This window comes from Lampris incognitus, chromosome 17 (assembly GCF_029633865.1).
Source record: "Lampris incognitus isolate fLamInc1 chromosome 17, fLamInc1.hap2, whole genome shotgun sequence".
NCBI classification, from domain to species: Eukaryota; Metazoa; Chordata; class Actinopteri; order Lampriformes; family Lampridae; genus Lampris; species Lampris incognitus.
Window position 1 is genome coordinate 5,977,111 of NC_079227.1, and position 18,107 is coordinate 5,995,217.

Genomic DNA, 18,107 nt, shown 5'->3' on the forward strand with positions numbered 1-18,107 from the left:
ACCCAAACAGGTGCCCTGACCGACCAAAGGAGGCGCTAGTGCAGCGACCAGGACACATACCCACATCCGGCTTCCCACCCGCAGACACATCCAATTGTGTCTGTATGGACGCCCGACCAAGCCGGAGGTAACACGGGGATTCGAACCGGCGATCCCCGTGTCGGTAGGTAACGGAATAGACCGCCACACTACCCAGACGCCCGTGCGTGTGTTGTATTAATGCTCAGATGTACGTCGCTTTGGATAAAAGCGTCTGCTAAATGAAGTTGTAAAATGTTGATATTCCCTTTTCACCTGTAGTTACACCTTTGCATTACCCACTCGAAAGTAAGAGACTGACTGGCTGACTGTTAGCTAGCAAAATCGTTAGCCTCCGTAGCGCTATGATGTAATGTCCGCCCAGTTGCCTAGCTACAGCGTTCTCACAACTAACCATTTGAACGACACGCATATCATATCGTGTGCTCAACAACCCCGTGTCGTAACCACAAACTCATGACCTCCCTTTAAAGGCAACACCTAACCCTGACCCAAACCCCCTTTTTCTGAACCTACCTGAATAAATGATTTGACAGTCCAGGGATGACATGTCATATACTGAACATCTGTCCCACTTGTAGAAATCAGGGGAGCTTTCTCACACAATATTACAAAACAATGTTTGTACCTTTAACTAACCATAAACAATTCCCCGACCCAGCCGACCTAAAGCAACCCGGTAACATAAAATACAATGAAGTGCAATAAAAGACAAAAAATATTAAAATTAAAAAAAAGATTAACATATGTTTGCATAGACTCGCATATAAAATTAATTCACTGCTTTAATTACATTTCCCTCTCCTGTGTTTTCAAACCATTAACCGTATGTAAGAGTGGACAATGTGACACCATTATGACACCGCTGAAGACAGAATATCGGCATTTTGTGCGATGCAAGATTAACCACAGTGGCATTGTCAAGACAGGAAGCCGAGCACATCGATTATGTGCCCGCCTCCTCCTCGCATTAAGGGGGTGTGCTGAGTGACTTGAGAGCTGCCTGCTGTTATGAGTAGAGCTGTCAATCAACTCATCCCTTGGGCCAGCCACTCCCTTTTGAATATCATCAAATATCCATCCATTCATTATCCGAGCCACTTATGCTGCTCTCAGGGTCGTGGGGATGCTGGAGCCTATCCCAGCAGTCATTGGGCAGCAGGTGGGGAGACACCCTGGACAGGCCGCCAGGCTATCACAGGGCCCACACACACATACACACACACACACACACACACTCACACCTAGGGACAATTTAATACGGCCGATTCACCTGACCTACATGTCTTTGGACTGGGAGGAAACCGGAGCCCCCGGAGGAAACCCATGCAGACACGGGGAGAACATGTAAACTCCACACAGAGGACGACCCCCAAGGTTGGACTACCCCAGGGCTTGAACCCAGGACCTTCTCGCTGTGAGGCGATCGCGCTAATCACTGCGCCACCGTGCCGCCCTATGATCACATATCTTCGATAAAATACAATTATCTGAAAGATAAATATTGGCAGAGAAGGTAACATGAAGGCAACTAGTTGAAATGACAGAGGGAAAAATCTATTTGATATGTATATTGTTTTTTTTTAGTTTTTTTTTAGTTTGGCCTGAACACCATTCACTAACATGACTGTGGGCCTGGTTAAAAGTTGAACTGGAAACAACTACTAGAGGGCGCCAGAGATATTTTGGCTTCACTTTACAAAAGTTTGTTGTCCACTTCTTACACACATCGATGTTTCAAACACTAGATCAGAAAAAGTCGGTGAATGCGGGTGTCATTCTATCTCACTGTGATACAGAAGAAACCTGTTTACCCTCCAATGATGGCGGAAGGGGTGGGGGGCAGGTGGGGGCTTTGACGTGGGGCTTTTTTACAGGGGTCTTCTTGAGGACTGGAATCTGGGCCCTCGGTGAGGGTTCCGGTTGGCTTTTGGCGTCCGTCGGCACCGGGCGCTGAGGTGCAGATGTTCTGGGTTTGGAGAACTGGACCACCACCTGCTCGTTGGCCTGAATCGGTCCTTTGCAAAAGGATCTCCTTGCTGGAGGAGGAGATGTGAAAGAGGGAGATGGGTTGACCATTAAAGAGGTTCAAATTGAACATCAATCAGAATTACGAGTCAGCAAACACTAATTTACACAGAAACAAGTGAGTGTGCACATGTGACTATATACAGTTATTCATAGGCCCCGCAATAAAGTATGCCTTATGAAAAGTGGTATACTTTAAGAATACCTTTTTTTTTTCCCTCTAATTTCTTCCCTTTTTCTCCCCAGTCGAATTTTTGGCCAATTACCCCACTCTTCTGAGCCATCTCGGTCGCTGCTCCACCCCCTCTGCTGATCTGGGGAGGGCTGTAGACTACCACATGCCTCCTTCCATACATGTGGAGTCGCCAGCCGCTTCTTTTCACCTGACAGTGAGGAGTTTCGCCGGGGGGACATAGCGTGTGGGAGGATCACGCTATTCCCCCCAGTTCCCCCTCCCTCCCGAACAGGCATCCCGACTGACCAAAGGAGGCGCTAGTGCAGTGACCAGGACACATACCCACATCCGGCTTCCCACCCGCAGACACGACCAATTGAGTCTGTAGAGCTGCCCGACCAAGTCGGAGGTAACACGGGGATTCGAACAGAAGATCCCCGTGTTGGCAGGCAACGGAACAGACCGCTACGCTACCTGGAAACCCCAAGAATAGCTTTAAAGTATAATTAAGTATAAAAAGGAAATCAAATTTGTGGAACTTGAAATGTACTTAAAGTGTACTATTACGTTCTCTTTGGGACTAAATTGGTCCATTTTAGCTAACGGTGGAACGAGTAGAAGCTGTCGGTTTCGGTTTGTAAACACAACGTTCAAAGTCGGCCCCTCCCCCCAGCCCAACGTCACCAGAAGGACACGCCCCCTGACCGCAGATACCAAAACACATCCCAGAGTACAGGCCAACTCTGCGTCGCTCTTCATCCCCATCCTCTCCTTCAGTGCTCGCCAGCAGGTAAAAGCCAACCCCAGATTCACTCTCGTGTTGGAACGAGCTTTGTCCGCTTGGTGTTTCGCCTCGCTATATTTGCGTCTTTTCGGTACTGTCTACCCTTGTTGTAGCTTCCTCTTGGATGTGTGTGTGCTTATAATCTGATCTGGCATTTGGTCGCTGCGTTTTTATAGAGTCCCGCTGCATAAAGGTTAACGTCCAGAAACGTCCCGTACACGGCAGAATAATAACATACAGGCAGAGGACAGGGTCTCTGCAGATACACCACCACCACACACGTCTAGTGGGTCATCAGTGATGATCGAAAGGGATTATTTTTGTATGAGTCTATACATTGTTTTTCAGGGAAATCCTATTCGTTCTACATTTAATAGAATTTTAAATTAATCAAACATATACATGTACTGCTGGGACTGTAATGACTATTGTTAGTGGTCTTACACAAATAATAAAAGCGTGCGCATAAAAAGCACTGAACACATTGAAAAGAACAAGAAAAAGAAAAGTTTGCTATTTGCAAATTCATCATTTGCAAGTACAACAAAAGTAAATACGGCTGTCCGGGTAGCGTAGCAGTCTATTCCGTTGCCTACCAACACAGGAATCGCCGGTTCAAATCCGGCGTCCCTATGGATACAATTGGCCGTGTCTGCTGGTGGGAAGCCAGATGTGGGTATGTGTCCTGGTCGCTGAACTAATGCCTCCTCTGGTCGATCAGGGGGCCTGTTAGGGGGGGAGAGGGAACTGGGGGGAACAGCGTGATCCTCCCACGCGCTACATCCCCCTGGTGAAACTCCTCACTGTCAGGTGAAAAGAAGCGGCTGGCAACCCCTCATGTATCGGAGGAGGCATGTGGTAGTCTGCAGCTCTCCCCGGATCGACGGAGGGGGTGGAGCAGCGACCGGGACAGCTTGGAAGAGTGGGGTAATTGGCCAGATACAATTGGGAGAAAAAGGGGGAAAACAGCCAAAAAAAAGAGTAAAGTACAAGTACATAAGTACATTGTTAGTTTAAAAGAGGTATACAGAAAGTGCACTGAAGTAAATGTCTTTTTCTAGGCGATATGTACGCCTCTGAGTGTGATGCACACCTACAGAGGGGTGAGGTCACACACGGACATGTAAGAGCTTGTCAACTTGGCCCGCATGCTTTTTTTTGGGATTAAAATCATTCAATCACACTGCATCGGTACCGCTGACGAGAAGCTACACAAGTGGGTTGAAGCAATGATTACAAACTTTGGATGACACCATGATCTTTTCAACAGTAAAATATAAAGTTAACAGTCACATGACAAAAAAACTCAGCACCAGATGTATGAGTTGTGAAACTGGCGAGGGCGACACTACATGAAATGAGAGGTTGTTATAATGGTGACTGGTGGTGTGAGACTTCCTGTATCCTGTTTACTTCTTGGTAGTTAAAAATCAGAACACGTGTCTGCCTGCAAATTTCACCAAGATGCATTGCCAGACCAGGCACAGAAGTCACATGATCATTCCTCTCACCAACCGGACAGTTGAGAGGAGATTAAAGAACAAGTAGACACTTGTTTTTATCCTGTCTGTGTCTACTGACATTTAGATACAAAGGGATGTAGATGTAGAGGACAGTGATGATGGTGTCTATGTATAAAGGATATAAAGGGTGTAGATGTAGAGGACAGTGATGTGGTGTCTATGAATAAAGGATAAAAAGGGGTGTAGATATAGGGTTCTGTAGGAAAATTATTCATCCCTATTATCGGAGCAGACAATAAAAGAGGCAGAATAAGACAGAGATATATGGAGGTCAACTTACGTTTGCACGGTGAGGCAATCTTCAGCTTGGCTCTGGGGGAGTTTGGTGGTGCCTCAGTAATGGACTCCAGATGACCCTGTTCTGAACCTTGTCTTTGGCTAGGAGTCCTGGTCTTGAACGGGATTGGAGCTGACATTCTGGAAAGCAGAGACGGCATTTGATTGGCTGTCGAGCTGGAGGCAGGACTCGGGGCCAGGGTTGAGGGGAGGATGCTGGAGGTGTTTCCTGCCAGGTCAGTGGCAGGGCTGTCCCATGTAGAGGTTGCAACACGACTCACAGAACCAGATTTCACCAGGAAGAAGCCGCCACCGTCATTCGAGGCCGTGCTGGGGTCGGGGATAGCGAAGGAAATTCATAGGAGTTAAAATTCCGAGATTTACCTGAGGTTCAGAGACTGTCTATTCATGTCATGTGACTTAACTATGGTTTAAAATGATCTGTAAATTCTTAAAATTGTCCAATACGATTCCTCTTTCAGCAATTAAATAACATTTACAAGTATCTAAACAACATGTAGGTGAAGTTAGTGCAGAAAAAATAAAAATCTAATTTTAGTCATTCACTTGAGCACCTCTTTCCCTAAATGAAACTCTGTTTTTGGGGGTGGAGTTTGTTTTTTTTTGTTTGCCCGCGCGAAAACTGTTCACTGCTCTGATTGGCTGTCTGACCGAGGAGTGACAGCCCGCACCTGGCTTTCACAGCATGAGTCATCCGGGGGGCGGGCCATTGCTGAAAAAAACGTCAAAAATGATTGGCTGTTTCCACTGGAGCTAAAGAGTGATGTCATTACTGGGGTTGATTCTGCCTCTTGTTTAATTCAGTGACTACTACTACTACTACTACTACTACTACTGCTTTCAGCTGCTCCCGTTAGGGGGCGCCGCAGTGGATCATCCAATTCCATCTCTTCCTGTCTTCTGCATCTTCCTCTGTCACACCAGCCACCTGCACGTCCTCCTTCACCACATCCATAAACCTCCTCTTTGGCCTTCCTCTTTTCCTCTTCCCTGGCAGCTCCATATTCAGCATCCTTCTCCCAATATACCCAGCATCTCTCTTCCACACATGTCTAAGCCATCTCAATCTTGTCTCTCTTGCTTTGTCTCCAAACTGCCCAACCTGAGCTCTCCCTCTAATATGCTCATTCCTAATCCTGTCCTTCTTCGTCACTCCCAATGAAAATCTTAGCATCTTCAACTCTGCCACCTCCAGCTCCACCTCCTGTCTTTTCATCAGTGCCATTGTCTCCAAATCATCCATCCAGCCATCAATTATCCGAACTGCTTATCCTGTTGTCAGGGTCGCGGGGATGCTGGAGCCTATCCCAGCAGTCATTGGGCGGCAGGCAGGGAGGCACCCTGGACAGGCCGCCAGGCCATCACAGCCCTCCCCCTCACACACACACACACCCATTCATAATTAGGGACGATTTAGTACAGCCGATTCACCTGCCCTCATATCTTTGGACTGTGGGAGAAAACCTGAGAAGCCGGAGGAAACCCACGCAGACACGGGGAGAACATGCAAACTCCACACAGAAGATGACCCGGGACGACCCAAGGTTGGACTACCCCGGGGCTCGAACCCAGGACCTCCTTGCTGTGAGGCGACCACGCCAACCACCGCACCACCATGCTGCCCTGTCTCCAAACCATATAACATAGAATTCAGTGACTGAAACAAACCCTGGTGAAATACCAAGTACTACTAACACTGTATTTTACCAGCACATAAATACTATTTCAAACTTCTCCATTCATGCCAAAAACGAGGCTAATTTCATTCACCAACACATTGAAGTTTAATTTCCCTCTCAAATTATATCCCCTTCTCTATCTGAGAATATTTTTGTATATTACTCGGGAGTAGATTGTTTCTCGCTTTGAAGATTATGTGTGCCGTGTTAAATTCTTGTAAATCCCTGAAATTCAAGGCACTTGACTTTAAAAATAGCTTGTTCGTGTGTTCATGATATCCAACATTATCAACTATCCTTATGGCTCTTTTTTGTAGTATACATAATGGCTGTAGGTTGGTTTTGTAGGTGTTACCCCACACCTCCACACAGTAGATCAAATATGGTAAAATAAATGATCAATACAGAGTGTGCAATGATTTATGATCCACAATGTGACTTGCTGTCACTTGTACTTGAGGTCAACTGTCCAAAGTAACAGGGAGTGCAGAGGAGAGGTGAAGAAGAGTGCAGGCTGGGTGGAGAAGAGTGTCAGGAGTGATTTGCGACAGAAGGGTACCAGCAAGAGTTAAAGGGAAGGTTTGGTAGTGAGACCAGCTATGTTATATGGTTTGAAGACAGTGGCACTGAGGAAAAGACAGAAGGTGGAGCTGGAGGTGGCAGAGTTGAAGATGCTAAGATTTTCATTGGGAGTGATGAAGAAGGACAGGATTAGGAACCAGTATATTAGAGGGACAGCTCAGGTTGGACGGTTTGGAGACAAAGCAAGAGAGACAAGATTGAGATGGTTTGGACATGTGTGGAGGAGAGATGCTGGGTATATTGGGAGAAGGATGCTGAATATGGAGCTGCCAGAGAAGAGGAAAAGAGAAGGGCCAAAGAGGAGGTTTATGGATGTGGTGAGGGGGGACATGCAGGTGGCTGGTGTGACAGAGGAAGATGCAGAGGACAGGAAGAGATGGAAACAGATGATCCACTGCGGCGACCCCTAACGGGAGCAGCTGAAAGTAGTAGTAGTAGTAACGTGACTTGCTTTTCTTATGACTGCAATGCTCTTTGCCAGCTTTGCTCGCACATATGTTATGTGAGGTTTCCAGCAGATGTTGTGGTCTAGTATCACACCTAGGAATTTATTTTCTTATGGACATTTTCTATCACTACTTTTACTACGGTATTTATTTTAAAATTTCCAAACATAAACTTTGTTTTTTCCAGATTTAAGGATAATTTGTTTTTGTCAAGCCACCGTTTTAATTTTTCCATTTCTATTGTGGTCCCCTCCAAAAGCTGCTGTAAATTCTCACCAGAACAAAATATATTCATGTCATCTGCAAATAGAACAAATTTCAATATTTTTGATATCTTGCATATATCATTTAAGTACAGAATGAATAGTTTTGGACCTAAAACTGACCCCTGGGGTACACCACAAGTAATATCCATGCATGATGATTTATGTTCGCCTATCATTACAAACTGCTGCCTGTCTATGCAATTAGTTAATTCTTCCAATTAATTCAATGAGTGCCAGAGATGTTGATCTGTTGGGTTGAAACCCATACTGGCTATCTGTCAGCAGATTGTACTTTTCAATGAATTTATCCAGTCCAACAGCAAATAGTTTTTCCCGTGTTTTCAGTGAAGACTAAAAAAAACCTTTGTTTTTGGAAAAGTCCGTTTCTAATATAGCACCATTAGGTAGCAAGTGTGATAAAATAATACTGTCGGTTGAATATCAATCCTGACGATTAGGGGGTTCAGATTAGATTAGATCAGATTAGACTAATTAGATTAGATTATAGAAATTAAATTGTCTCATGAGCAAAAAAGGTAATTACAGATAAATAGAGACAAAAATAACTTAAGTGTGAAACTAAATATAAAGAAAAATACAAAATAAGACCTGTATGAAGGTAGATATATCCAAAAAAATTGTATGCTGGCAGTAATAACATGCAGGTATGAAACAGAGCTGAATGTCATGAAGCTGGTGGTTAGATGGTTTTACCTTAGTATTGGGCACTATTTCAATATGACTTTTAATCATCTTTCATTCGCAATGTATTAAAATTAAATTTGGATAATGTCATATTGAGATACACAATTTTGGGGTCTAAATTAAAGATTGAAATAAAACGAAAATCTGTTAACTAACACTTCTCACAAAATGAGGTATGAAATATTTTTGTATTATTTAAAAACTAGTTTTGGTTCGACAACATACTTGACATTACCAAACACTTCAATGTGATGAACCTCAACTGGATTCTTAAACGTGGCATTTTTGTATATCTAAGCAGATATCGTGATATACGTCAATATAGAGTTTAAAATTCCCCATGTTTATCGTGATAATGACATGTTCCATATCATTCAGAATTATTCTACCTGTTGTTCTTTGAGAGAGCAGGATGACAGGAGGAGGAGGAAGAGGCCGTGGAGGAGGAAGACGTCGTTCTGCTCAGGTTGTCTTTCATCAAATCCAACGACTGGGATACAGAAGTGAATGAGGTCAGATCTGCACTGTCTGGAAGTTCAGGGATCTCAAAAGAAACCTCTAATCCACAAAAAGAGGAGACAAGAAAAGTGTAGGAAATCAGCAGCCAGTTAACAGAACCAAATGAGGATTTTTGTTTTTTCCAGCCACAGTGTTATTTCCACACTGAAGCTATCAAGAGGAAATTCCAAGTTATTTCATCTGGAGTGAGACATTTCACACCTTTACATCTGGATGTCAGCAGACTTTACCACAGAACACAGCACTCGAGGAAACCATTTTAAAGCTCCAGTTGTGTTAGTCACCAAATGACTATGGGTATAAATTAGAAATTTGATTTCCTGGGATGCAGACCAAAAGAAAAACAAAAAACACAACAAACATGATGCAGCAACCTGGAAGAGTATGTAAGAAATATCTTGAAATATGAAGAAAGAAAGGAAAAGGAAAAGAAAGGAAAAAGAAAGGCATTCAGGTAACAACAATCTTAAGACAAAAAAAAAATAGAAGTTATGTTGTGGTTTTAAAATTCACATTTTAGCCTTAAAATTAAATTTCCCCACTAATAATCTGCACACTCAGTAAGTGCTGCTGGTCTATCAGGTGTTTTAAAACTATAACTGCTTCGATGTGATTCATTTTGACAGAGAAATCAATGTTCTGCTGCTAAGCTAGCTGTTCTCCGTTGACTACATGTATCAGAATGCACTGCGTGAGAGTTTCTCAATGCCGGAGACTAGAATACGAACATGTCAGCCAATCTGACTTGAAGTTTTTCTGTCACCCATTGACATCAATGGATGGTGAAAGTAAGCCACCTAGCTACAGCGAGCTATGGCGACACAGACAACACTGACAAGTATTGTGTATGTTATGGCGATGCCATAGCTGTGATTAATACATGGAAATGAGGCTAAAAATTGGTGAGATTTCCCTTTTAACACCATAGCTGTGAATTTTTTACAAAACCCCAATAATCCTGTGAAATTCAATACTGGCTACACAGAGTCTCTTTTTCTTTAAAGCTGATGTCTGTGCCTTTTCCCCATTAATAAACAGTTATGTCCTCCATGTGTATGATGGAGTCAGGTTCCATCACACTACAAATCATCTGCACCATGGTTGGAGACTCTCTCCAGTCTCCGTATACCGCCGTTGAGATGTTTTGACCAGGTAGGACGAACACTGGTGCAGCAGCAAACACGTGCATGTTGGAAAAAAGACTGAAACGTGATGCTGATGTGTCCATGACAACCAGTGTGACTGTACAACAGTGTTCCCATATAGTGTGACGTAGTTTGTAATACATTACAGTGTTAGCTTTGGTCCCAGGGTCCATCTTTACAAGGGTGGGAACTGTTTACTGCTGAGCTGACGGCACACCAGCCACAATGGCTGCTACACCTTGTTTGTAGTCCTGCTACACCTGGTTTGTCATCCTGCTACATCTGGTTTGTCGTCCTGCTACATCTTGTTAGTCATCCTGCTACTCCTGGTTTGTAGTCCTATTACACCTTGTTTGTAGTCCTGCTAAACCTGGTTTGTCGTCCTGCTACTCCTGGTTTGTAGTCCTATTACACCTTGTTTGTAGTACTACTACACGTTGTTTGTCGTCCTGCTACACCTTGTTTGTCGTCCTGCTACACCTTGTTTGTAGTCCCAGAACATCAGTCAGCAGGTCTGTTTCTCTCTGCCTCCTACATCCAACTATATCACAACACTGTTCTATTGGAACACTGACTGTCTGTCCAACACCATCACCACCACCACATCAGCATCATGCTTAAAATAAGTGTTTAATGGATAAAAATCGCAAATTGCAGCTTTAAAACAAAAAGTTAAATTCCTCAGTTGAGCGATGGAAAGTGTGGGGGTGTGTGGAGGTTCTGTGTTCTTTCTGTATTCTGGTGGACGAACAGGCACCTTCAGGGAAGAGACTGCTGCTGTACTGAATGAGAGGCTCAATCACCGGCACAACCTGGACCGAAGAGGCTGACGCCATGTCCAACATCACCACCTCCCTGAGAAAGAGAGAGAGAGAGAAACAAAGGTAGAAAAGGTGACAGTGATGGAAAGAGAGACAAACTCAACAAGGGTATTCGATGACAGGCAAGGTAAGTTTATTTGTATAATAAATTTCATACACAAAGGCAATTAAAGGTGCTTTAAATAAGATAAAAATACAATAAATAAAAAACACGGAATAAGATAAGAAATTATAAAAAAGGAAAAGATTAAAAAAAATTCAAGAAAGAAGCTAAAAGATGAAAATAAACTTTAAAAAAAATAATTGAAAGATAAAAACATAGAGGAATGAAATTGTCAGAACTGGTTAAACAATAAAAAGGCTGATCAGATGGAGGCAGACCTCTATATAAATAAAACGCATTGAAATTCAATCCAAAAAAGCATTTAAAGGTACATTGTTTTTTCTCACATATATCTCACAAATATCTCACTGTCCCCTGACCCCCCCCCTTCATTGACACCCCCCCCCCCCATCAGTGTGGTGTAGAGCTGGGCCTGTTAAACAAAGCTGTAACTAAGGTTACAGACAACGCTTTATTCTCTTAGTCTGCTATCAAACAACAAACATGTGGCTGCAATAACTAGACAGCTGCAAATGAAGAAGAGGAGGAGGAGTGGGTAACTCACGCTTCAGCCTTCGGCCAAAGCAGGTTTGGTCCGAGGACGATGGCGATGTTACTGGGAGTCATCCTGTTCACCTCCTGTTTCTCCGACAGTAGCGACAAGAACTGGATCAGGTACCTGAGCGAGAGAGAGAGAGAGAGACAGAGAGAGCGAGACAGAGAGCGAGAGACAGAGAGACAGAGAGAGAGAGAGAGAGATTTTTAAAAAGTAACCTTTATTTAAAAAAAATACAATCATATTCAAAACACAAGCAAATAAATAGATATTTAAAAATAAAAATAAATCACATCAATTCTCCAGAGAAAACAAGTTGGTTGTCTTTTACTGAGCACAACACATCCCCATGAGCCCAGATAACACTGAATTGCTGGATATCTTTAATTTCTCTGTAATAACTGAAATCAACCATCATCTTGGCTTTTACCATTCTAGTAAACAGCAGCTTTACATCAGTGTCTACTGAGTTATCCATCTTCCTCTTTCTGCGTACATATATAGCCATTTTTGCTTGTCCCAAGATAAAATTCATTAGTTGACATTTTTCTTTTACAGTTTGTTTATACTTAAACCCCAGAATGAACATGTGCTTGGAGAAAACCTCCCCTACCGCACTGAATAAACTCTCCAACAACATGAACAGTGGTACCAGGCGCACACACTCCAGGTAACAGTGGAAAAGTTTCTTTATAAGAGCAAAAAAGACGTTTATCACTCACACTTTGACTAATAACGGAAAGAAAAGCATTGACTGCTACTAACCCATGTACAATTCTCCACTGTAAGTCAGCAACCTTCTTTGTTAATGGTGGTTTGTATAAACTCCCAAGCCCAGATGACTTCGCCAAGGTGTGTCAACACGATTGTTTAGTTTACTCTTGTTTAGACATTTAACCATCATTCCATACAGTAATTTGCCTTTTACCTCTTCTAAATTTAGAAAAGTACTTCTTTTCTCATCTAAAAAAGAACCTGAACGTCCTCCATGCACCACAGGGTCCCTCAACAACCAGTATAGGGAGTCCTCTCTTTCACCACTATTTTCCACACTGTGAAAACGCCGCGGTAGAAAGGTGCCAAGGTTTGGAACTTCAGAGTCTTTAGATCCATGAGGAACAGTGAATCATGCAGTCCCAGACCACCAAACTTCTGCAAAACTGTGTGTGCCAGTGGTCTCCACCCCAAGTCTTTTGGGGCAAAAAGCAGTCTCTGGATAAACTGAAGGCGGAACACAGCACCTCTACTGACCAAATATACAGGTCCTTGTCCTCCTTCCTCCTTTGGGAGAAAAAGAACAGCCTGGGGAATCCAATGTAATTTATCCCCCCCAAAAAATCAACTAAAACAGCTTGAATTCTTGAAAGTAAATTTGAAGGGGGATCAACACAAACTAATCTGTGCCATAATGAAGAAGACACTAGATTGTTGATCACAGTGTCCTCCCTCTGTAAGACATGCTTGGCAAGAGCCACTTCCATTTTTTAAGCCGGCCTTCTATTTTGTCTAAAACATTCTCCCAGTTCTTTTCTAACACAGATTCTTCACCCAAAAAAACTCCCAAGTACTTTATCCCTCCTTTTTTTTCCCAAGTTAGCCCTCCTGGTAGAACTAAATTGTCTAGTGGCCTTTTCCCAACCATCACAGCGTCACTATTTTTCCAGTTTACCTTAGCAGACGAAATATTATTAAAAAGATCTAAAGTCCCCTCCCAGATATCAATACCCCTCTGTTTGCTGATCAAAACCATAACATCATCTGCGTATGCTGAGATTTTTACAGCTGAAGTACAAACTGGGAAAAAAACACCTGAGAGCTCTTTTCTTTTCTGAGTTTGTGAAGAAAAGGCTCGATGGAAAGGGAGTACGGCATCCCAGAAAGTGCGCATCCTTGACGTACTCCCCTCTGTACAATAAAAGGTGCAGCCAAACCACCATTAATTTTAAGTATACTCACAATATCACGGTACAGTACCTGGATCTTGGCTATGAAACCTGGGCTGAACCCAAAAGCATTTAGCGTCTGCCAAAGGTACTTGTGTTCAACCTGGTCAAAAGCCTTTTCCTGGTCTATGGAAATGAGACCAGTACTATACCCAATGAGCCAGAGATTTCCAAAACATGCCCAATTAGGATGATGCTGTCACTTATTAATCTGCCGGGCACACAGTAAGCCTGGTCAACATGAATGGCCTTACTCAACACCTCTCTAAGTCTGGAGGCTAAAACTTTAGAGAGGATTTTATAGTCCCCTCACAGCAGAGATACAGGTCTCCAGTTACTCAGGTCTTGTAGATCTCCCTTTTTGGGCAGCAAAGTGATAACTGCCCTTCTACAGCTCAGCAGTAGTTGTCCTTTGCACAAACTGTCCTGAAGCACCCCCAGCAGATCTTTACCGATCACAGACCAAAAGGACTTATAAAATTCAACGGGCAGTCCATCAATGCCAGGTGCTTTTCCATTTCCTAGGCTCATGAGAGCAGTATACAGTTCATTCAGAGACAGTTCTGCATCCAACACCGCATTGGTATCAGTATCCACCTGAGGTAGCCCAGCATAAAAAGAACTAGCCAACTCTGAATCCTCCACAATTTCACTTTTAAACAGTTCATCGTAGGAGGTGACATATCGGATCTCAGGGGTTCCCATTATTGTGGTTCCATCTTCAGAGCGTAACGAGTGAATGATCTTGTTCTGACCATTCCTTCGCTCCAAACCAAAAAAAAAAACTGTGATGGGGCATCCATTTGAGACACATTCATGAAACGTGAGCGGACCAGAGCTCCTTGTGCTGTAGTGCCCAACAGGTTGGCTAAGGCAACCTTTTTAGCTTTAAGGGCTTCAATAAGCCCTTGATTTCCTGTAGAATCCACTAAACTCTGTAATTCTACTACTTCAATCTCCAGTTCTTTAAGAGATCTGGTAATGTGCTTAGTGACATTGCAAGTATACTGCTGACATAATTATTTTATTTTGCTCTTTCCTATATCCCACCATTGCTGTACTGAAGAAAAAGTGGTTTTGCATTTTCTGTGTAAAGCCCATAGAAATTCAAAAGCCTCTCTGAAAGAGCTATCTTGCAAAAGACCTGTATTAAAATGCCAATATGCACTCTGTACCTTAACATTGTGAATGAAAAAAGAGCACTGAACAAGACAATGGTCAGAAAAACCAACAGGGATTATTTGACATGATTTGAAGATACCAAAATGATGTTTAAAACAATAAAAATGATCAAGTTCACTCTCTCGCAGTTCCACTCACTTCTGCTCGAGAGAGACAGAGAGAGAGAGTGGTGACCATCTGATTCTATTACTACTTTTATCCACTTGCGAAAGGTTTTCATTTAGCTGTAAATAGTGATTAATGAATATTAGGGCAGATATAAGCTCTTATAACCCAGTTGTTACATTAGCAGATGGTTTAAAAATATTAATAACTGTCTTATTAATACTTGTAGTGTCTTCTTCCTCTTTTAATATAAACTTAACCACTTCCTAATAACATTTACCAGACCAGACTGTCCAGACCAACAGATTTGTCCTAATCTGAAACATTTAGGACTCTGTGTCTAAACTTTCAGGTTTGGAAATGTAAACACTAAATTATAATTTAGTAATTCTAATAAATTCTCATTTTTTACATTTTCTTGTGTTTTCCTTGCTATTACTAAAAAAAAAAAAACAACTTTAGCAGTAATTGATATTTTTAAGCCATCTGCTAACATTAACAAGTGGGTTATAAGAGCTTATAAACGGGACCTTACTGTCTTCTTCTCTTTGCAACCCGGGTTCGATGGTGGCAGTTTATCGTTATCGTTGAAATTACAGAAAACACTCCGCGGTGGTGTGGCGGTCTAAACATTGGTTTTGTGTCGATGCAGTTGCCCACTGGGGACTGGGGTTCGCGCCTCGGTCTCGTCAGATGGCCAGATTCGATGAAGCAGCAATAATTGGCAGTGCTGTCTTCAGGAGGGGGGCGGAGTCGGCTTGTGTTCGTCACATGAATGCGTCTCTGGGTGTGTCGGAAAAAGCAGTGGTTCGGCCTGGATTCGCCTTGTCACGAAAGTGGCGAGGCATCTCCTTTGAGACTGCTGACTGGAGAGATGCAGTTGGTGAACAGTGTGCATTTTAACTTCTGGAGTGATTCTGAATTGCTGGTTCATCTAGTTATAAAGTATCATCTTTCTTGCTTAACAAGTTGCTACTAGTCTTATTCCAGCTGCTTGAGTATTAGTCCTGTTCTCTCTACATCTGCTGCTGGTTCCTAGTGGGATCTTATTCTAGCTGTAGCTGTCTTATTCTACTTACTTACTTGTCTTATTTACTTATTCTAGCTGTAGCTGTTTTTCACCTAGTGTGTCCTTAAATATTACTTGTTGCCTAGCTGTTTTGACTTAGTTATCCTTTCAGCTTATAAATACGTATATTCCTCGGTAGCTTGCTGTTTGCAGTTTTAATAGTATTGTGTGAGGTTTGATTGAGTTTTACATAAGTGACCAGTTCTGGGCAATAGGCCTATTTTCAGTGTACCTCTTTGGCCAATTGGGTGTTAAGTGGCCAGGGTGTGGCCAGAACATCACAGAGATTTATAAATCTGGCCTCATTCAGTTTCAATCCAGTGTGCATTTTAACTTCTGGAGTGATTCTGAATTGCTGGTTCATCTAGTATAGAGTAAGTATTATCGTTCTTGCTTAACAAGTTGCTATTAGTCTTATTCCAGCTGCTTGAGTATTAGTCCTTTTCTCTATACATCTGCTGCTGGTTCCTAGTGGGATCTTATTCTAGCTGTAGCTGTCTTATTCTATTTACTTACTTGTCTTATTTAATTAATCTAGCTGTTGCTGTTTTTTCACCTAGTGTGCCCTTAAATATTTCTTGTTGCCTAGCTGTTTTGACTTAGTTATCCTTTTAGCTTATAAATATATTTCTTGGTAACTTGCTGTTTGCAGTTTTACAACTATTATGTGAGGTTTGATATGAGTTTTACATAAGTGACCAGTTTCTGGGCAATAGGCCTATTTTCAGTGTACCTCTTTGGCCAATTGGGTGTTAAGTGGCCAGGGTGGGGCCAGAACATCACAGGGATTTATAAATCTGGCCTGATTCAGTTTTAATCCAGTGTGCATCTTAACTTCTGGAGTGATTCTGAATTGCTGTTTCATCTAGAATAGAGTAAGTATCATCTTTCTTGCTTAACAAGTTGCTACTAGTCTTATTCCAGCTGCTTGAGTATTAGTCCTTTTGTCTATACATATGCTACTGGTTCCTAGTGGGATCTTATTCTAGCTGTAGCTGCCTTATTCTATTTACTTACTTGTCTTATTTACTTATTCCAGCTGTAGCTGTTTTTCACCTAGTGTGTCCTTAAATATTTCTTGTTGCCGAGCTGTTTTGACTTTTTTATCCTTTTAGCTTATAAATATATTCCTTGGTAACTTGCTGTTTGCAGTTTTAATAGTATTGTGTGAGGTTTGATAGAGTTTTACATAAGTGACCAGTTTCTGGGCAACAAGCCTATTTTCAGTGTACCTCTTTGGCCAATTGAGTGTTGAGTGGCCACGGTGTGGCCTGCACTCATGGCAGCCAATTAGCAATCAGTGTTCTTTAAATCACTGCCGCTACTTGGTCAGCTTCCAAGCGTCAGGCAAACAAGCCTTGGTTGAACGAAGGCTAGAGTGAACAAAGGCAAGCGCGACTTTCTCAAGCCAAGACTTCGTCATGCACGGACTGCTCTTTTTAGATTCGGTCAGTCATCTGTATTTTGTGTACCTAGTATAGACTATGTGTTTCCTTCGCATTCCTGTACTTTCCTCTTCCCGGGGCTGGCATAGACGTTGGGTCACTCCTAGGTGCTGTGACCCTACCAATCTCATCTATCCCACTCTCTCCACTCACGTTGAGCAAGTGGTGACAGAAGGGCTCTGGAATTGCCAGTCTGCGGTGCCAAAAGCTGAGTTTATCTCAGGCTATGCATCCTTGCTCTCCCTCAACTTTCTTGCTCTAACTGAGACCTGGATCATGCCAGAAAACACTACCACACCCGCAGCTCTGTCTGATGTGTACTCTTTTTCTCACACTCCCAGAGCTGGGAGGCGGGGTGGTGGTACTGGCCTGCTAATCTCCCTGAAATGGAAATACTCTTGTTTCCATTCCACAATTTTCTCCGCCCTCTTTTGAATTTCATGCTGTTACTGTCTCTTATCCAGTCAAACTCACCATCGTGGCTGTGTACCGCCCACCAGGCCCCCTTGGTGAGTTTCTGGAGGAGCCTGACACACTTGTCTCACACTTCCCTGTTGATGACTCTGCACTTATCCTTCTGGGTGACTTCAACATCCTCACTAACAAGCTACATCCTCTTCTCTCTTTCCTCTCCTCCTTTGACCTTGACCTCTCACCCTCCCCTCCTACCCACAAGGCCGGCAACCAGCTGGACC

The 18,107-nt window shown here is 42.9% G+C and overlaps 1 protein-coding gene across 1 annotated transcript in view; it reads right to left on the bottom strand.

Moving 5' to 3' along the window:
* Positions 1-1,744: 1,744 nt before the first annotated feature.
* sh3bp1 (SH3-domain binding protein 1) overlaps positions 1,745-18,107 on the bottom strand; it is a 33,027-nt gene continuing 16,664 nt past the window's right edge. Inside the window, exons 14-18 of the mRNA XM_056297274.1 lie at positions 11,678-11,791; positions 10,946-11,043; positions 8,914-9,082; positions 4,830-5,155; positions 1,745-2,078 (exon numbers count right to left, since the gene is read on the bottom strand). Coding sequence (XP_056153249.1) covers positions 1,825-2,078; positions 4,830-5,155; positions 8,914-9,082; positions 10,946-11,043; positions 11,678-11,791 — 961 coding nt within the window. The 3' untranslated portion in view covers positions 1,745-1,824. The remainder of the gene's footprint in view (positions 2,079-4,829; positions 5,156-8,913; positions 9,083-10,945; positions 11,044-11,677; positions 11,792-18,107) is intronic.